The sequence below is a fragment of the Sesamum indicum genome, linkage group LG8 (genome assembly GCF_000512975.1).
Source record: "Sesamum indicum cultivar Zhongzhi No. 13 linkage group LG8, S_indicum_v1.0, whole genome shotgun sequence".
Classification (NCBI taxonomy): Eukaryota; Viridiplantae; Streptophyta; class Magnoliopsida; order Lamiales; family Pedaliaceae; genus Sesamum; species Sesamum indicum.
Genome location: NC_026152.1, coordinates 16,576,504 through 16,595,089, shown reverse-complemented (window position 1 = coordinate 16,595,089; position 18,586 = coordinate 16,576,504). Strand labels below are relative to the sequence as shown.

Genomic DNA, 18,586 nt, shown 5'->3' with positions numbered 1-18,586 from the left:
TCGGCTATGGGCCTATGGCTTCTTTATTTCCTTACCAAAGTTTTCTTGGACAATCTTAAAATTAATTTTGCCAAGAGACACACAATATGTCCCATTTTTAATGCCTAAGAATATGAAATATCATTGCCCTTTTCATTATCAAATATGCTCTCAAAAATTTATATATAGTTGAGGTGCTTGAAATTGTAAAGGGCATACATAATTAATTGTTTTTTTATTATTTTATAATAAAATTTCAACTTGACTTAATATTGTAAAAGACAAAGCTCAGTATAAAAACGACAGATCGTTTACAGAGTTATTAATATACTTCTTTATCAACGTAGTTCTTACATTGAAAGAGAGATTCAAACACATAATCTTCTAACAGAAAATGACGCGTTCTAATTACCAAGTGAATTAACATGCGTTGGCTTCGGCTAATGAAGCTTGGTCACATGAAATTGTCCTTTAAAATTAAGAAATGGGGCCAGCAAACACGGACATAATCCAGCATATTCTATCAATAATACTTAGCAATAATCACGAATCGGACGGTTTAAAACAAGTAGATGACGCGATAATTTAAGCTATTTAAGATAATTAGATAAAAAAGAAGAAGATAATTATTATAATTATGATGGAGAAGATGATAATAATAATGCAGGAAAGTTTCAATGGAAATCAAAGGGGACATAATCCATGTGTGTTTGAACATATCTCATTCTGATTATCTCAAATTCATTTAATCTAAGCCCTAAGTTGGACAACTAATTGATAAGAAAGAGCAATAATGAAAGGGATTATGTAGTCCAAAGTCCACTCCTTGTAGCAGAAGAGGTTGTTTTAGAGAAGAATCTCAAGCCTTTTCGACAAAGGATTAAGACACAAAGTGTAAAGGTTTAAGGTTTAGCTTCTGTCCACACATTCATGCTTACTCCATAAGCCAAATCAATAACATAATAAGAATTTAATTATTATTTTTTACCAATATTTATCCCCAAAAGAAAAAAATTGGGATCAGATATTACAAAAAAGTATATATTTATTTCCTACACTATCAATAACTACAACTTAGCAAACATGAGAAATTAACATTATCTACTGAGGTCATATCAAACCAATGCAAAAATTTAAGTTTTGATTACAATTTATCAGCATTCACTATAATTTTAATTGTAACCAAAATATTTGTACTGGTTTTTAGCTGTTGGCTATTATTTTAACTTCTCCTGCACAAACAACGACTAACAGCTATTGTATAATCTGGATTAATTGGGATTCATTGCAGCTTTTTACTTATCATTCTGATAATTAATCATAATAAAAGGTCAGATTAATTTCTTCCAGTGAGATGGGAGTTATATTAATAATTAATGAAAAAACAAATGAAAAGAATATCGCTTGCATGCATCTTGATGATGCCTTAATTTGGTCACAGGGGACAAAAAAGAAAGAAATATATTATTAGTGGTTATAGTATATATATATATATATATATATATATATATCAGAATTTTGTGTTCATATTTTTTGCTAATGATATCACAACAAGAGAGCATGTTCTTAAAATTATAAAATAACGATATAATATAGGGGTGGAATTTTTTATGGATAGGCTCTTAAAATATTTGGATAAAATAAAATTTTGAAACTTATAAAATATTTGTAGTGTAAATTTTGTTATTTGAATGATGAAGACCAAACGAGCCTGTGAAGATTTAAAACATAAAGAAAAAACTCCTTACTCTTTTAAAGGAGGTTTACATATCTTATAAACTCTTTCTCAACAAAATTTACTCCATACTTTTCAATATTTTATAAGCTTAGATAATAAACATTTCATAAAATCAAGAAAATATCATTTTAGTCTTATAACTTATAGGGGTGATATTTCTGGTTTTGCACGAACTGATTTTACAATTTAGTCATTTTCTGACTAATTTGACTGAAAAAGTGCATGTAACTTGCATATAACTCACTTAAATTACACTTTTAGTCCTGTAAACCAATTTATGTATGATAAAAGATGGCAACCCCTTGAGTTACAGGACTAAAAATTGCAATTTAATTGGGTCATATGCAAGTCACATGTAATTTTTCAGTTAAAATACCAGAAAAAAAAATTAAAATTATCAAAATTTTAAAATTACACGACTAAATTATGAAATTCAATGAAAACATACTAAATTATGGAAAAAAGAAAAAAGAAGAAGAAGAAAAAAAAAATGAAAACATGGGAAGATTAGTGATGGGGAACATCGAAATAGAGAGGGGGTTTGATTAGTGGTCCAATGGAGATAGACCCTTAAGACATCCTAATAAAATGGACCATTACAACACTGTTAGGGAACATAACCACATGCATACCTTATAAGTGTTAGTTAAATCATAACCAAAACTAATTAATTATCCTTTGTCTTGTCAACCTCCATAACCTGATGATCATGACAACAAATTAAAACCCATCAACCCTTTACTGCTTAATTAATTACCATAAATGGAAACTTAAAATCTTTAAAACAATGATTAATTAGACGTTAAACGCCTCGCCTACGATGCGACACGTCATTTTTTTTCTAAAATTAAGGTTAACATAAGCTTAGCCACATGTAAATATTAAATAATCAGGGACTGTTTGGAAAAGGTGGTAAAAATAGTAGAAATATTTGTAATGGAAATTGACTTTGAAAAGAAGATAATATTTATATATTAAGATGGTAAACCACATCTTTTTTTCTAAAAATTCCCTTTTATCACTACCATTATGTAAAGGTTGATGACGACTTTAACTCAATCAATTACTAAAAAGCGTTGTCGTTGAATTGCACCCTTTGTCCCCCAACCTTGAATAATTACACTTGTGCCTTTTGCTTTGTAGTGGGAAAATGATGGAGCTTTTTTCCTTTTTTTTTTCTTTTTTTTCCTTGAATTTTTATTTATAAAAATAATAAAAAATTATATTATATATTATCATAAAATATTCAAGATTCTATCGAGCACGTTGACAATTTTTGTGATGAATAAAGGTATAAAGAGAATAAAGTACAAACTATTTATGTAAGTAAATAAACGTGAAATTGAAATTTAATAATTTCGAAACATCAACCTTAGTAATGAGGTAAAGGCGTGAAATGATGAAGGGTTTTTTTTTTCTTTTATTTTTTGTGAGGTTTTCTTCTCACATAAAAATCATGGCCTTTTATATTTATGTTTGTTAATAATGGATCCTAAATGGAGTATTAGAGATTGTAAAAGAGGGGGGGCTCCTTTGAGTTGAGTCATGTCAATCAAAGAAAGTGGTGAGTGATTTGTCTAATTTTGATTGGAGAGGAATGGGAATTTGGGGTAAAGGTGTCATAATAAGAATTTATTAGTGGGGGAGAGGGGGTTAAAGGACAGTTGCTACAACCATTTCAATGCATCTAATCCATCTCAAATCAATTCAATTAGGGGGGCACACCCTCCATAATTCCATGTTTTGATGTGTCTCTATCACCCCCCAATATGTCCCTCTTGTTATTTTTGGGGTAGGTTCTTCTTTTTTCAATGCAAATTTCATAAAATTGCTCTATGACTTTGTGATTTAAACAATGGGCCTTTTCTCTCCTCCTATGAAGTATTTAGAAAGGTAAGAACGACAACCCCACAAATTCATCAAGAATGATTATGTTTAACTCATGTATATCAACCAGGATTCATATAGTTGATCAATCGTCGCCAAGACTTTAGGGTTGGTGCTCTTACTTACTCTGAATGTTTATTCCTATCAAATGTCTTAATAAGAATTCAAATCCACATTGTCAATGTGGCAACATTCGACCTTAATCACTAAATCACAACAACGAATGCTATCCAATTTATCACAATGTTTAATGACTTGAAAAATGGGCCTTTCTTCTGCGACTATCAAGACCCATTGAGAAAGCATGGACTATACACTCCTATTCTTGCTCCCACTTTCTTAATTGGGGATTTAAAATCTCTGCCTTCAAATCCATTAGTCCAAATAAAGTGTTGAAATACTTTTATGATCTGGAAAATGGGCTTTTCAACTCCATATGTATTTTGAATCCAATTGCAAGTTTTTGGATTTAGAATCACAAGGCCCACTAAGAGAAAGCCCAAATGGATCAAGATAAAAATACAACAATAGCACCATCATTACGTCCAATTCAAACTCCATATTGGTAGTGAGCCCAACATTTATTCATTTATTTCATCCTTTGTACTATTTTATTAGCCCAATCTCATCTCATTTCTGACATTTTTATAAGGTTCAAAAGATAAAAAAAGCCCCCATTTTAATTTTTATGTACTATAATATCCACAAATCCAATTTCCCTTCAACTATATATTTTATTATATTTATCTTCATATCGTACTTATCTATCTACCTACTCCCACTAAAAAAAGTATTTGATTTTTATTTTATTCTTTTAGCTAGAAGTCTTTTTTTATTTTATTTATTATTTTTCCTCGTTGCACCAAGCGAAATATTCTTAAATTATTATATTGGTCAAAAATATACATATTTATACTTTTTTCTAACAATTCAAAGCTTGATGTTAAGCTAATAAATAAATAAATAATTATTTTCTAAAAGTATCCAAGAATAATTACAAATATATCTCCATCATATATATTTCTGAATTTCATGCTTATTATTGGGAGACAATAAATCTGACCTTATCCAATTGCTCCAGCAATAAAAGAATGAATAAAGTCAAAATGCTTATAATTTACACAGAGAAGAGGTGCATTTTTTTTAATTAAATAAGAAAGAAAAAAATAATTAGTTAATATACGTATGAATAGAAAATTACTAATATAACTAATTACTTAAAAGGTATAGTTATTTAAGAAAAAAAAATAAAGTAAAGATATTTCAGACAATTTATGTACCCAAATTATAAAAAGTCAACTTAATTCAATGTAATAAATGACTATTTGCATAAATAAATAAATCAATAAACTTCAATACATTATGAAATGTGATTAGTATGTATCTTCTTTTATCAACTTTCTTTTTTTCATATGAATCCAACATTTATTTTAATTATCATTTATATATACGTTTACTTATCCTAAATAATTTTAAAAAATTACGCGCGCACACGATAAAATATAGCACGTATTACTAATACTTAGAAACAATTTAAGTAGGAAAATTAAGTGTAAATATATAGTAGGAAATAAGGTTCCAAAATAGTAATGGAATGGAATGATGATTTCATGTATTTTTGGTAAGTAGGGCGTCCATTTAGAATCGGTAGATTTGAGGTTTGAAGTTAGTGAGGCAAAAGTCTATTTCAAAGAGCTGGAGAGTCTCAAGAGTTTGCAGCCAGAAAATGACTTCCACAACCCCACTACGAATTGACACCTTTCTTGTTCTCCAACCCATCAATTACCCTTCTCCCAACCCAAAAACTACAAACTATCTATTATGCAAATACATAAATACTCGTATTCGTAGTACTCGAATTTAAACTTAAGATCTTTGCTATACCATAATTCTTGTGGGATTTTAGTTTTATCATAAGATGGATTTGCTAAAATCATGTAAATTTGGACAATAATAATTCTTAAATCGTTCAAATAAACGAAAATTATTATATTACGAGACGAAGATTGTGTGAAAATTTCAATAAAGTCCTTCAAATATGTAGTCAAAATTGAGGACTATGAGAAAAAAAATATGAATTTGGTGTCAACACCAATTTATAGAGAAGATGGGAATTTTGAACAGACTAATAAATTGAGAGTTTTTATTTGGGATTTGATAATTAAGTCGACCCTTACTATTCTGTTTTTTTCATTTTTTGTAACATCACATCACATACCTATATTTTCATTAATATAATTTTACATAAAATGAAGAATAGCACATTGGACAAACTAAAAAAATAATAAAAGAGAAGAGGTATTAAATTTTAAACCTTGGGAAAAGCCACGAAAGGGGCTCATCTTTATCGCTATTATATACAAGAATTGATTGAGACATGCTAAATAGTTAGTTATTACAGTGTGGAATAATTAATGTACCCACTAACCCAAATTAAGTAGGACAAATGTTTTAAGGAATATTAAAGGGTGATTAGTTAGGTGACAGGTAATGAGCCTTGTCTTTACTCTTATATTCTTATTTCATCTCCCTATTTTATTTAAATCCTTTTCTCCTCCCATATTCCAATTACTTATAGCATAGCCTAATTCTTTATTCAGAATTTTGAGGTTAATTGCATTTTACCTCCTTATAAAAGTGATAATAGACACGAATCCACCCTAACCAGACATGACCCTGATTTTTTAAAAGAAAGCTCTAGCTTTCGGGGAGTTTTTTTTTTTTTTTTTGACTATTAATATTTTTACATAAATTACAAAAAACTCTTTTGAGATTTTTTATAATTACTTATTTCATCTCCCTATTTTATTTAAATCCTTTTCTCCTCCCATATTCCAATTACTTATAGCATAGCCTAATTCTTTATTCAGAATTTTGAGGTTAATTGCATTTTACCTCCTTATAAAAGTGATAATAGACACGAATCCACCCTAACCAGACATGACCCTGATTTTTTAAAAGAAAGCTCTAGCTTTCGGGGAGTTTTTTTTTTTTTTTTTGACTATTAATATTTTTACATAAATTACAAAAAACTCTTTTGAGATTTTTTATAATTACAAATACTTCTTATTATTTGACAAATTACAAATGTTTCTAAAATTAATGATCGTCTAACAAATACTCCCCGTAACACCTCATTTTCGGGTATTTACTAGACGGTCGTTAATCCCAGAAGTTATTTCTAACTTTTCAAACAACGAGAGTATATTCATAATTATAACAAATTCATAGAGCCCGTTGTAATTTATTCTTGTATTTTTGTGAAAATTTTGTTGTAGCAAGAATGATTATTTTGTACATGATTAGTTGTAGAAATTGATTAATTGCACAAAATACAACTGATATTTAATAAGTACAACTGTTGTTTCTATATATATAAATGCTAATTAAGCAAGAAATTAATGGAGGGATTAATAATTAGAATAAAAAGGTGGCACTAACCATATACAATAATCCCATCAAATTAGCAGAAAAGCGTTGGTAATAAGAGGGAGTATGGGATGTTCAAAACCCGACAAAACCAGACAACTGTTGTCCAAAATAAAATCAGGCCCTTAAATACAAAATGGTCCCATGATAAAGCTTGTCACTTTTGCAATGACAGCGCCTTCTCCCATTTTCATTCATATTATTCAAGATATGGGCTCTCATTTCTTTGGATTTTTATTACTACATATTTCTTTTAGAAAAACAAAAAACAATTATAAATTCATAATTTAAATCTTCTTGTTTATTTATTAATTATTATTTGGTGGGATGATTAGCTGAAGGATTTCCACTCACTCACTGCTGACAGATCATCAATCATGTGAAGTATAATATCAGTGGTGTAGTTCTTACTTTGCTGATCACTGTGTGTAGGCCTTTGCAGCAGCTGCTTTGCTTTTCTGGTTGTTGCCAACCATATCATTCCCTTTCTTTTCTAAACTCTTCTACTTTCCTCTTTTCTCTGCATATCTTTAGTCGCGACAGCTTCTTTTCTTTTCATTTCTGCAACCATTCATGGCTACTCAGACTGTTCCATCTGCGTCCTCTGAGGTATGTTTTCTCTGAATTCATGTGTTTGAACTCATGCTGCTTCTTGTGTTATTTTGATCCTTGATTCTTGTCCGTCTCTAAGTTGAGTGCTGGGTGTTTCGGCTTTGAGTTTGAGGCCCTGTTTGATGAATTTCTTGTGCAACGTGCGTGCTCATGGGTGAATAATTGTTTGTTGGAATAGTTGGTTTTTCGTGTTTTTGTTTGTGTAATAACAAAGGTTTTTGTTAAAGGCCTGAATTCACATGTATGAATACTACAAGTAGAAGTTTCTGGGAGATTAAGGTCTTTTTGATGTTACGAATGTTTTAATTCGGACTTGGTGGGTCATATATTTACTTTATATAACGTACCTAGAAATTGAGGAATCCCACAAGGGATGAGAGCACACACTCTGCAAGCATTAAAATATAGTAGTCATCATGACAGACAACGTTTCCTATTAGTTTGCTGAGATGTAAGATCAAACCTGTCAATCCTCGGAAACAGATAGACATGGGGGGTGTTTCCAACCTCTAAAAGTAAGTGTTTATCAAGCTTTTGTTGAAAATTACCTGTAAAGAGTGTTTCTGATCTATTGAAATAATTAAATTGAGTTGATCTAAATCAAAAGTTGTAAACCGTTGTTACCAACTGCTGCAATTTACTACTGGTAAAATTGTCGGACTTTTGTTTTTTACAGCTATCAACTCTCGGTACGACTAAACTTACATGTGTAATTTATTTCCGCGCAAAAGCAGAAGCTATTGCAAACATCCCCGTGCTGTTTATGGCTTTCCTGTTGCTACCATCAATTGGAATTCTGAGATGTTCAGTGCCGTAAATACAGTTACAATCTTGCATTAACTTGGATGTCATGAAAAACTTTGTTCCACAAAACAGATGATTTTTAATGCAACTTCATTTACTGCAGGAAGTTGAGAAAGAAGTGCAATCAGAGGTGGTTAAGAAAACAGAAGCTGAAAATGTTTCTCCACCTCAGGAATCAACATGTTCAGCATCCCCATTGGCTGAATCAGAAGCAAAGATTGAGGAAAAGCAAATCGAGCCTTCCGTAGTCGAACATGTGAAGGATGTTGATGGCGATGAAACGCTGAAAGCTGAGGACTCAGCTGAAGTGGTAGCTCCATTGGCTGAACCAACAGAGCATGAGATTGAAGATAAGCCAATTGAACCTGCTCCAGTGGAAGAGCCAAAGACAATAGAAGTGGCTGCTCCATTGGCTGAATCAATAGAAGAAAAGATTGAAGAGAAGCCAGTTGAGCCTTTTCCAGCCGAAGAGGTGAAGAAAGCTGAGGATGCTCCAATTGTGGAGGCTTCTGATAAGGACGTTAAAGAAGTCGAAAAGGAAAGTGTTCCTGAGCCGGATACAGCAGCCGTTTCGGAACCAAATGTTGAGAAAGCTGAGTGTAAAATAGAGGATGAGTCAGAAATTGAGCCCGCACAGGAGACGAAAGTTGATGTGATTGAAGAAAAGCCAGAGGAACCAGCAAAAGTAGTTGATGTGCCTGAATCAGCACCAGCTACGGTTGTTGAGGAGGAAGTGGAAAAACGCGAAGATTTACCTGCGAAAGGTGTGGAAGCAATTGAGGCCAGAGATGTGTCTGTTCCAGAGGCTGACTGTAAACCAGAGGAACATGCTCCTGCTGCGGAGGAGAAACCATCCGAGCAATCGGAAGTTACCGAACAAGTTGAGAAAGTACCTCCAGAAGCTGAACCAGTAGAAAAGATTGAAGTTAAAAGTCCAACAGGCGAAGTCGAGCAGACCAAGTTGGCAAATGAAGAGAAAACCAGTGCAACTGAAAGTTCGGAAGAAGTCAAACCGGAAACTCCTGTAATCCAAGTTGAAGAGAAAGATCTGGGATGCAATCCGACTGATGAAGTTCCGGAAAAAATGGGTGAAGACAATGAACTAAAGGACCCTGCCAAGGAAACAATTGAGGTGAAGGGATCCTTTGAAGAGAAAGTCATCGAGCCAAGGAAGATTGAAGCAGAAACTGAGGCCCCAGAAGCAAACACTGAAGAAAAAAGTGTAGTAGCTGAAGAATTGGTTCAGTGTGAAGAAAAGCCAACTGAGGATACAGCCCGTTCTGTTCCTCCACCTGAAGCTGCAGAAAAAGCAGCAGAAGAGAAGGTTTCTGTGGTTTCTGCTGATACCACCAAGGAAGCAGAAGTGAAGGGAAAGGCAGATACAGAAGCAGCTAAAGAACAGGAGGAAACTGCTGAAGCTAAACTGGAGGAAGAGAAGCAAGTCAATGAGAAAATAGAGGAAACTGAAAGAGCTACTGAAGCCAAATCAGATGAAGAGAAACAGGTCGACGAGCCTGCCAAAACCGACGTCCAAAATTCAGAATGCACCAAGGAAAATGAGGACACAAAACCATCTCAAGATGCTCCAAAGGAAGAAGTACCGGTGAAGACTCAGAAGCAATCGATAGTTAAGATGGTGAAGCAATCGCTAGTGAAGGCAAAGAAAGCAATCATCGGAAAATCTCAAACCTCAAAAACACCAGCCGCTGAACCAAAGGATGACAGTAACAAATAGCAACCTCAAAGCTATAGAGGAGAAATGGAAGGAGCATTCAAGAATCACAAGAACTTGGTGATATGATTTGTTTTCTTTGTGTGACACATTGGTTTTTTTCGAAGTTGTCTTTGTGTTTGCCATTGGGTTTCCTGCATGCGTCGTCTCAGTCTTAGGTATACTAGTGTTTTGCTTATCCTGCATACAAGGAAGGTTTCGTTTTCTGGCTTTTGTTCTTTAAATGTGTTATTCATCCGGTGGTTTGTGTATTTGTGCAAGAAGATATTCAATTTATTGGTTGATGGGTGTATATACATTTCCATTGCATATGTAAATAACTGTATTTGTTTGTTGAACATGTAGTCTAATCCAACATTACACTCGCGGATCCAATTGTTTGTTGGCTCTACTATCAGTGATCAAATAACTAGAACCAGATGTCCAAAAGATACCCTATTAAGGGAAGACAACTTGGAAACGACGAAAATGATTGAAGAAAGGAGAAAGAATGTGACTGAGAACAAGACATGCCACCATGTCCCAATAAGGACTTGCAGCACATTCTCAGTCACACATAAGTTTCTGGTTATAAACCAATTCTTTCTGCATTTATGCAGATCAACAGATGGACAATAATTGAGCAGCGGATGAACATACGCAATAAATTCACCAACTTTTGCCATCATGAAAATCTACAAAACCAAACTAAACCCTGTTTTGCAACACCAGACCATGTTCATAGCCAATCAAGTTCCAGAACGAAAATAAAGGATCTTTTGCAACAAAGGATCATTCAACGTCAAAACAGGAGCAAAATGAACTGCATCAAACTTTTATTGGCAAAGAATGAGCAGCTTTAGAGTTCCGACACTACGAAAACAACAGTAGGATGTGTGTCTGTTTCGATCGAATCTTCCAAGTACAAGAGAATTCCTGTTGTTCAGTTAACATATGTTTCAAGGTGCATTGTTTGTTTGTTTTCCACAAAGCTAAATTGATTGGAAGGACAATGAAATAAGTCAGACATGAATGAATGGCATAAATGAGTCTACTCATGGTTATAAAAGTAGTTTAATGAAATAAATCATCATATAGACATTATTTGATGGTAAATCTGAAAGTGAAAAAGATCTTTTACTGAAAATATGTAAATTACAGATTTGCCGAGACCTACTCTAACACTGCTCAATCCATGAGTCATGCTGATAATATACAACACCGTAAAAGGCTCGACTGTGATTCTCCTCAAAGTAGCAAAACCTGTGCAATTTGTATTTTGTAGTCCTTAGTAGTAGATTCTGAGTTGGACTTTCACCTCGTTTGCAAAACACTACAAAACTGGAGTCTCATAACTAAGGCAATGTTCTACCTCGTATGCAGATAAGCCGTTTTGTGAATTGGGTATTATCTCTTCCACGTGATCGAGAATAGTGGAACTTCCTGTTAATCACAACCTGAATCAATAACGAACCTTTTAGTTACAGCAATATAGATGGTTGCTAATGTAGAATGTACTGAGCTCACCTGGTTCTTTGCTAGTGTCAGTTGCTGTTGTGGAGGTCAGAGCCGCAGGACACGTAGCATCTGTAGCCTGTTTATTCTCTTGCACGGCAGCAGACTGATCTACAACTTCGTTTGTAGCTTGCAGCTGCATAACAGAGAATATCAGAATGACAGAATTCAGATATTTTTTTGCAAGGCAAAATTAGACGAATTCCGTGCAGGTCAATATTTTGTCAGTTTCTTGGTGGAGGGACTTCTTTATAATTAGAGGAATATAAGTAAAATATTTTACAGGTTGAAAATATTCATTTTGTGATTTTCAGTTCAATTACAGAAATAAAACTAGACCCTCTTCTCAAAATCTACCTCACAGAAACATAATGATTTAAAAGAAAATAAAATAAGTTTAAGAAGAATTTATCCGAATCCAATTTCCTTATGGGAATCAAGTTAAGCATTTGACAGTAAACACATGAGGAACAAATAAGAAGTCTTTTGTGCTTGAGCCTTTTTCTTTTACGTTCTACCGACCCCCTTGGAGGTGTATCGACCATACCCAAGTCCAGATGTTTATAACTTTAAGATGTAAGGTTTAAACAATCACTGGTAAGAAGCAGGACAGGGATGCGAATGAGCAAGAACAAGGTGAATCCGTAACAACGAGTCTCACTGTAAGTCCCTACTCATTCAAACAACACTTAAAGACTTAACAGTGCAATCAGTTTTATTGAAAGTAAAAAAATTGTGCGCTCACTCTTTGTAAATAATGGATGAGGAATACATGGTTTACCTCATTCCATCAGACCAAGGAGAAAATAGATTCTATGCTATTTATGTTTCGAACAGCTGTTATCAGACAACTAGAAGTCAAGATGGGTAGAAAGGTCAATAAAGAGAATGAAACGAAGAAGAATTACATCTCCACATTTGGACTTTTAAACAATAACTCAAGGAAGACATTTGTTTATGACTTTGAACTTTTCTTGGTTTGTCATTTGGAGATTCATCCGTTGATTAATCTTACACCCTGTCCTATAGCATATGATTATAATGTTTGTTCATTGCATATGACATATATTAGACCATTCTTGATTTTGAATCAAATATAGGCAAGAAGAGTTGAGCTAACACAAACCTCAAGAGGTTTCAAGAATAGTAGATATTAAGATTCACTTAAGACTATTTCAAGAATGAAGAGTATGTCACAGCGTAGCTAGAACAAACAACCATAAAAAGGCTGAATGTAGAGGCCAAGATCAAAAATCATGGAAACCAACATACAAGTCATATTTCGTCTTTCCACAAGTTTATTACTCAAGACTAGAGAGGGCAACAAAAGATCAAACCAAAATTGGCATGCTAAAAGTGGGCAAGAGAACCTTAGCCAAGGAATTTCAGGCAGTGCTATTTTAAGTAATAAATGTGCATAAACAAACGACATTTTCCTGCGATGTTTCTCCAGTAATTTCTTACTAGAACATATGGCTGAAGCTTAAACTTCCAGGCAGAAAGTATAAAAGACTGAACGAACACAAACCTGATTAGATTTGTGGTTGACTGGAGTGCTAGCTTCTGCATTGCACATTAACTGTGCATTCTTGTCTATCACCGGGTCCCCAGAATTCAAAGTTGGAGCTGCACTAGACACTTCATTGTGACTTCCACTCCTGAAAGCACCTGAACCCGTGGCTGAAGGTCCAGGAGGCTTCCCAGTTAAAGGAACCACAGGTGCTCTTGGTACTGAATTGGCCAGTCCTTGACCGGGCTGCCCGTAAATGGGAAGGTTTGGACCGGGAATTCTCTGGAAATTTCCAGGGCCTGACATTGGAGAAGGGAAGTGTGGTACTTGCATGGGGGGTACCGGAAAAACAGGGCATCCAGGAGATCCACCATTCATGTCTAGCATACCCATCCCAAATCCCATACCCATTCCTATTCCGACACCCATTGGTGAAAAATGGGGAACATGAGCAGGATGCACGTGTTGCATTCCTGTAGGAAACATCATAGGTGGCATACATAACCCAGCCCCCATGGACATAATCTGCACAAGGAGCAAGGCATTAGAGTTTAAGCAGATTGGGAAGCTTATCAAATAAAGAAAATGCCCTTAAAGCAGATAGGTTAGGGTAATGCATCTCCTTTGTGTAATCCTCAATCAAAGCTAGCACACCTATCCTAATGTAGGGGAAAGAGATTAAATAAGTGAGAGTGCCTGAAAAGCTTCAGCTTACCTGTACTTGAAGTTGAAGGGTCTTTAGATATTCAATGGCTTCATCAAGCATTGAAGCTTTATCCGCCTGATAGTAATGAAAAAAAAAGCAGAAAGGAAATTTCAAAACCATAAAATTTCATCCAAGGAAAAAAGTTAAAATGAGACAGCATTTTAATAGGTCTGGAGTTCAAAATTCATTAAGATAACAAGACAAAATGTATCCTGTTTCAGTTCCTCAATCAAGATTTTCCAATAGATTTATCACCAGGCATGAATTTCAGAATGCATTACCTTGTTGCAATTGGGTATAAGTTCTTGTAATGCACGCATTTTCTCGTTAATCCTATCCCTTCGTCTCTGTTTACACGTCAAATGGGAATCACTTAAGTAAACATAGGGAGAAAGAGAGAGACACCAAGTCAACTGTATTAACATTTGGAACATTCTTGCTCACCCTTTCGGAAAGATTATGTACTTCTGCTGCTCGGCTTCTCTTTGATCCAGTACCTCGAGCTGGAGTTGATTTTTTGACACCAACAGATTCTGTTTCAATATCCTGTCCATAAAAGAGTTAAGACATGGATAACAAACAAAAATTTAACGATAAATGATGCTAGCTTTAAACATGACTTACATCACTACGGCATTCTGATTCCTCAACATCACCAAATTTTCTCTTCGAATTATGTGCTTTTTCGCAAGAAACTCTATCAGCACTATAGCCAGAGCCTACAGAAGAAGACGCAACCATAGGCTCAACTGTTCTCTCACCATCTGGGACTGCTTTTGTTGAATTCGCAGAATCACTTACAATTTGGGGCTTATCATTCTTGATGGAAGTTTCTCGGCATAAATTCTCAGTTCTGTCAGGGGTATACGACTCCTTTGGTGCCTTAACTGCTGGTTTTCTAGAATTGACTATAGCAAGCATAGCAGATGAACCATGGAAGTCAATGTCTTTTTGTGTACTATTAAATCGCTCAAGAGACGAGGATTTGAGTGGATTACTGCTGCCAATAGCTGAACCTTTCTCCTTAACTCCCATCCTTTCCACCCCTGATGAAACTGAAGCTGGAATTCCACCGGAGTTTGGGGGATTGGCTTTAACAAGGCCTGCTGGTCTTGTAAAATTGGAGAAGTTCAGCAAATTTGAATTATTAGTAGCTGGTCCTATATTCTGCCTCTGCATCTTCATACTTGTTGAATTATTTACTACATCTCTACCTTGAGCAGGGTTCCTGTATATATCATCCGGATGGTTACTCATACTATTGCTAATAATGTCAGAAACTCCAGATCCTAGGGCAACTGATGTCTGGGAAGGCTGAGGCGGCCATGAAAAGAAAGGACGAGTTTTTGGTGAAGAAGCCTTCAAAGTATTCCCACCATTATGCGAATTACTAACAGTTTGATTACAACTACTTCTCTTCTCCACCGATACAAAGCTATTTTGGGTGGACAATCCATTGGTCGTAACACCAGATATTCCCGGTAAAAGATCAGAACTGTAATCTTGAGGCAGAGCATCAACCATGGGATAACTTAACCAAGGAACCATTTCATCATCTTGGCTCAAATCCAAGTCCCCTGAGGGCACTACTGGCAACATATCATCCAAGATAGACTCAACTCCACCAAATTTTTCGATTCTTGCACTGGTGGAATTTACTACTCCGGCATCACGAACTCTATGTGTGTTAGAAGAAAAACTGTTACGAACAGGGCTTTGAGTAACCCTACTGGACTGACCTTGCATCATAATCTGGCCATTCTCCCATACAAGCTCAACCACATCGCCCTCAGCCCTGCATGAGAATACACCAATACCTTATAACATTATGAACAACAAACATGCAAAACTTTTCACAATACCAATTGCAATCCATCAATATCACTTCAATTAACAGAGGGGTTTAGTGAAAATAGGCCTACCGGGAAGAGGGATCAGATGGACATGGTTTCTGCCGGCCCGATTCAAGCTTTCCTCTAGCCAATCTCAAAAACTCTGAAAGAGGCATGGTGGAAATATACAGACTTTTGAACACAGAAATTGCTGAATAAGAGCAGCTGAGTATTATCACATGGTACTATACGCTCTCAAGATCCACCTTTTGCAACAAATCTGTTCAATGTGTGAACCAGAATTACATCAACAACGCACAAGAATACATCCAAATGAAAACCTACAAAATTGATGACAATTATAGGTGACACATATCCAAGACCACATGACTTTTTCCTGCTAAGTTTCACGATACATGAGCAAATAAGGAGAATAGAAGTAAAAAACGCACACCAATAAGTGCAGATATTCTATTTGTGTAAGCATGTATAGCTTCACCTAGTTATGTCTTAATCAGTGAAAATATAAAACTCCATAACAGGAGTAAAAATAATTGGATTTGCAGTCAAAACCCATTTATTTAATACTAAGAACAGAAATACTTTAAAAAGAAACAGCAAATTGAGCTTGTTTAAGTCAAAAATTAAATCTTTTTAATCCAAATTCAATCATTAGAAAAGAAACCCACATGAGATTTCTTAAATTATTCAACAACCACAAATCTTTCTCACATAATCTCAATACTAACACTAAATAAACTCCAAGAAAACATAAAACCCACCTCTCAAAATCAGCTCATCCACCAACAACCACACCTCCCCCAAAAGATACAAACTTTTCTTGGGAAAGTTCCCTCCAATCTCAATCTTCAATGATTTTCCCTTTCCTTTACTCTTCTACACCGTAAGCAATGATAGTTTTCTTGAACTCACCAACTGATTTTGCTAATCCAAATGCATCACACGTGTTCCCCTGGTTAAAAGCTACAGTCTTTCTCCAGCCGGGCACTTCGTTTTCAGCTCCAAGAAAAGAAAATCTCTGCTTCTTGAAAATACCCAATATATACACACACACACAGATGTAGAGAGAGAGAGAATGAGAGGAGAGAGCAAGATTATAGGAAACAAGTCGTAGAAGGCGGCGAAAGGCTTGCCAATTTGGCGGTGGCGGAGCAAAAAGCAAGGAGTACACACTGACACAGCTTTTCAACTATATATGCTCTCAACAGACAGACTATAAATAAATAAAAACCTCTGCCCTCTCACAATTCTTGTCCGAAACTCCTAAACGAGATTAGCAACTCCAAAATCTTTGAAGAAAATCTTGATTGCTTTCATAAACTACAAACTTATGGGCTATAGCTTCACTCATTATTATATACATATATATATATATATATGGGAGTAGCATTTAATAAGTATTTTGTTCATCATCTTGTGATGGGGACATGAAATGAGATGAGATGAGATGTTGAATTTTGTGCAGCGTGGAGGACAAAGTACACTTAAAAACATATTTGAATTTGTTTGTGTTAAGTATGTTTCTTGCATCATTATTAGGATGCGGGACCCGCCAAGATAATACAAACCGTTTGCTTCCCATTACTCTTATCAAGCTTGCTCCTGTCCTGATGATGAATGGGAAAAACGGTTTTTTCCCATCATTATCATTTATCACCTTTTCTTGTACAAGTCTTCATTTTACCTTTACTCTCTTTGCTTGTTCCATAAGATTGTCTATTTTTACCGTTTTAAGTTAAATTCATATTATGTTCGAGGCATTTTTATGCATTCACTGAATGTATAGATAATTATCATTTATTTATTTTTTAAAAAAAAATTAGATATATGACTCTATTTCTATATTTTGCAAATTTGTTTCTAATTTAATTCAGTATATGGACATAAATGTAGATATAATTATGGAAAATAGACATGAGGTATAATAATTTTTAATATCTTAGAGTAAGATATGACTTTAAAACGATTTTCATTATATATAATATTTATATATTATATAAATAGTTAATATATATAAATATAATATGTATGAAATGGTATAATTGGGACAATGTTTGAGTGAGCTTATAAATTCATTAAACATCTTATAAAACATTTCACGAAATATTACAGAGTGTTATTAGTTTTTAAAAACTAAATTATTTTAGTATTAAGATATTAAGAATTTATAAGTTTCTTTAAAAAACATAAAGAATTCTTGATTTACTTTTAAATTTTTATAAATCCATTTCTTACTAATTACAGAATTATCGTTAACAATATCTTATAATTCAATAACATTATTTTATTTAAAGCTCTAAGAGCTTAACTATTGTATAATACAATTCATTTTTGAATTCTAAAAAAATATGTTGTAAAATCTTTATGTAATTTTTTCGGAACACTCTCTTCGGACGAGCCCCCATAAAAAAAAATAATGAAAGTAATAATTAAGTATGATTGGAAAATGAAAGAATATATAGATGCGATACGTTTAAAGTGGATTCTTTCTTTAAAAAAGAATGAGGGAACTTAAGAAATAATAATAAACTTATTAAAAAAGGTGTTTTTTAAGATTTATTTATTTTTGAAATTCAAACACATATTTTATTTTATTGATACACCATAGTCAAATTGCAACGTAGACATCTAGGGAGTAGGGAACATCATATGTTTCTATTTATAGTCATATATACCAATATTTGTATGACTCGCCAACATATATATAAAAATTTGACATTAAGTAAATTAAATATTTTCAAGTTGGTTCATACTTTAAATTTTTTAGAATAATTATTATATCATGTATTTGTATTGCAAATAAATGGTATACTACTAGAAAGGAAGCATTCTTGAATTAGTT

The 18,586-nt window shown here is 34.0% G+C and overlaps 2 protein-coding genes across 6 annotated transcripts; one reads left to right on the top strand and one right to left on the bottom strand.

Annotated features, from left to right (window-relative positions):
- On the top strand, window positions 7,345–10,519 carry LOC105169010 (fibrous sheath CABYR-binding protein). The gene is made up of 2 exons (XM_011089267.2): window positions 7,345–7,642; window positions 8,553–10,519. Exons 1-2 carry the CDS (start codon window positions 7,607–7,609, stop codon window positions 10,182–10,184), a joined length of 1,668 nt encoding a protein of 555 aa, XP_011087569.1. The 5' UTR covers window positions 7,345–7,606; the 3' UTR covers window positions 10,185–10,519.
- On the bottom strand, window positions 11,194–17,111 carry LOC105169008 (transcription factor PIF3). 5 transcript variants are annotated; one of them, XR_002287699.1, is made up of 10 exons: window positions 16,506–17,109; window positions 15,814–16,003; window positions 14,516–15,686; window positions 14,336–14,437; window positions 14,173–14,238; window positions 13,901–13,966; window positions 13,204–13,710; window positions 11,688–11,811; window positions 11,533–11,617; window positions 11,194–11,423 (listed from the first exon to the last, which is right to left on the bottom strand). XR_002287699.1 is itself a non-coding variant. In XM_020696346.1 (10 exons), the coding sequence occupies exons 2-10, from the start codon at window positions 15,897–15,899 to the stop codon at window positions 11,409–11,411; spliced, it is 2,208 nt and encodes a 735-aa protein (XP_020552005.1). In that variant the 5' UTR covers window positions 15,900–16,003; window positions 16,506–17,111; the 3' UTR covers window positions 11,194–11,408. The 5 variants fall into 5 exon arrangements, 4 of the variants coding, with proteins under 4 accessions (XP_020552005.1, XP_011087567.1, XP_011087566.1 ...); XM_020696346.1 differs by having other exon boundaries at window positions 11,533–11,603; window positions 16,506–17,111; XM_011089265.2 differs by having other exon boundaries at window positions 11,194–11,603; window positions 16,657–17,111.

Excerpts from the sequence above, each read along its gene's own strand:
- LOC105169010 (XM_011089267.2), top strand. The coding sequence starts at position 7,607 with ATGGCTACTCAGACTGTTCCATCTGCGTCCTCTGAG. Across the intron at positions 7,643-8,552 it reads TTCCATCTGCGTCCTCTGAG|GAAGTTGAGAAAGAAGTGCA; the intron begins GTATGTTTTCTC and ends CATTTACTGCAG.
- LOC105169008 (XM_011089265.2), bottom strand. The coding sequence starts at position 15,899 with ATGCCTCTTTCAGAGTTTTTGAGATTGGCTAGAGGAAAGCTTGAATCG. Across the intron at positions 11,812-13,203 it reads TCAACCACAAATCTAATCAG|CTGCAAGCTACAAACGAAGT; the intron begins GTTTGTGTTCGT and ends TCTGTTATGCAG. Across the intron at positions 11,604-11,687 it reads TGACACTAGCAAAGAACCAG|GAAGTTCCACTATTCTCGAT; the intron begins GTGAGCTCAGTA and ends TGTGATTAACAG.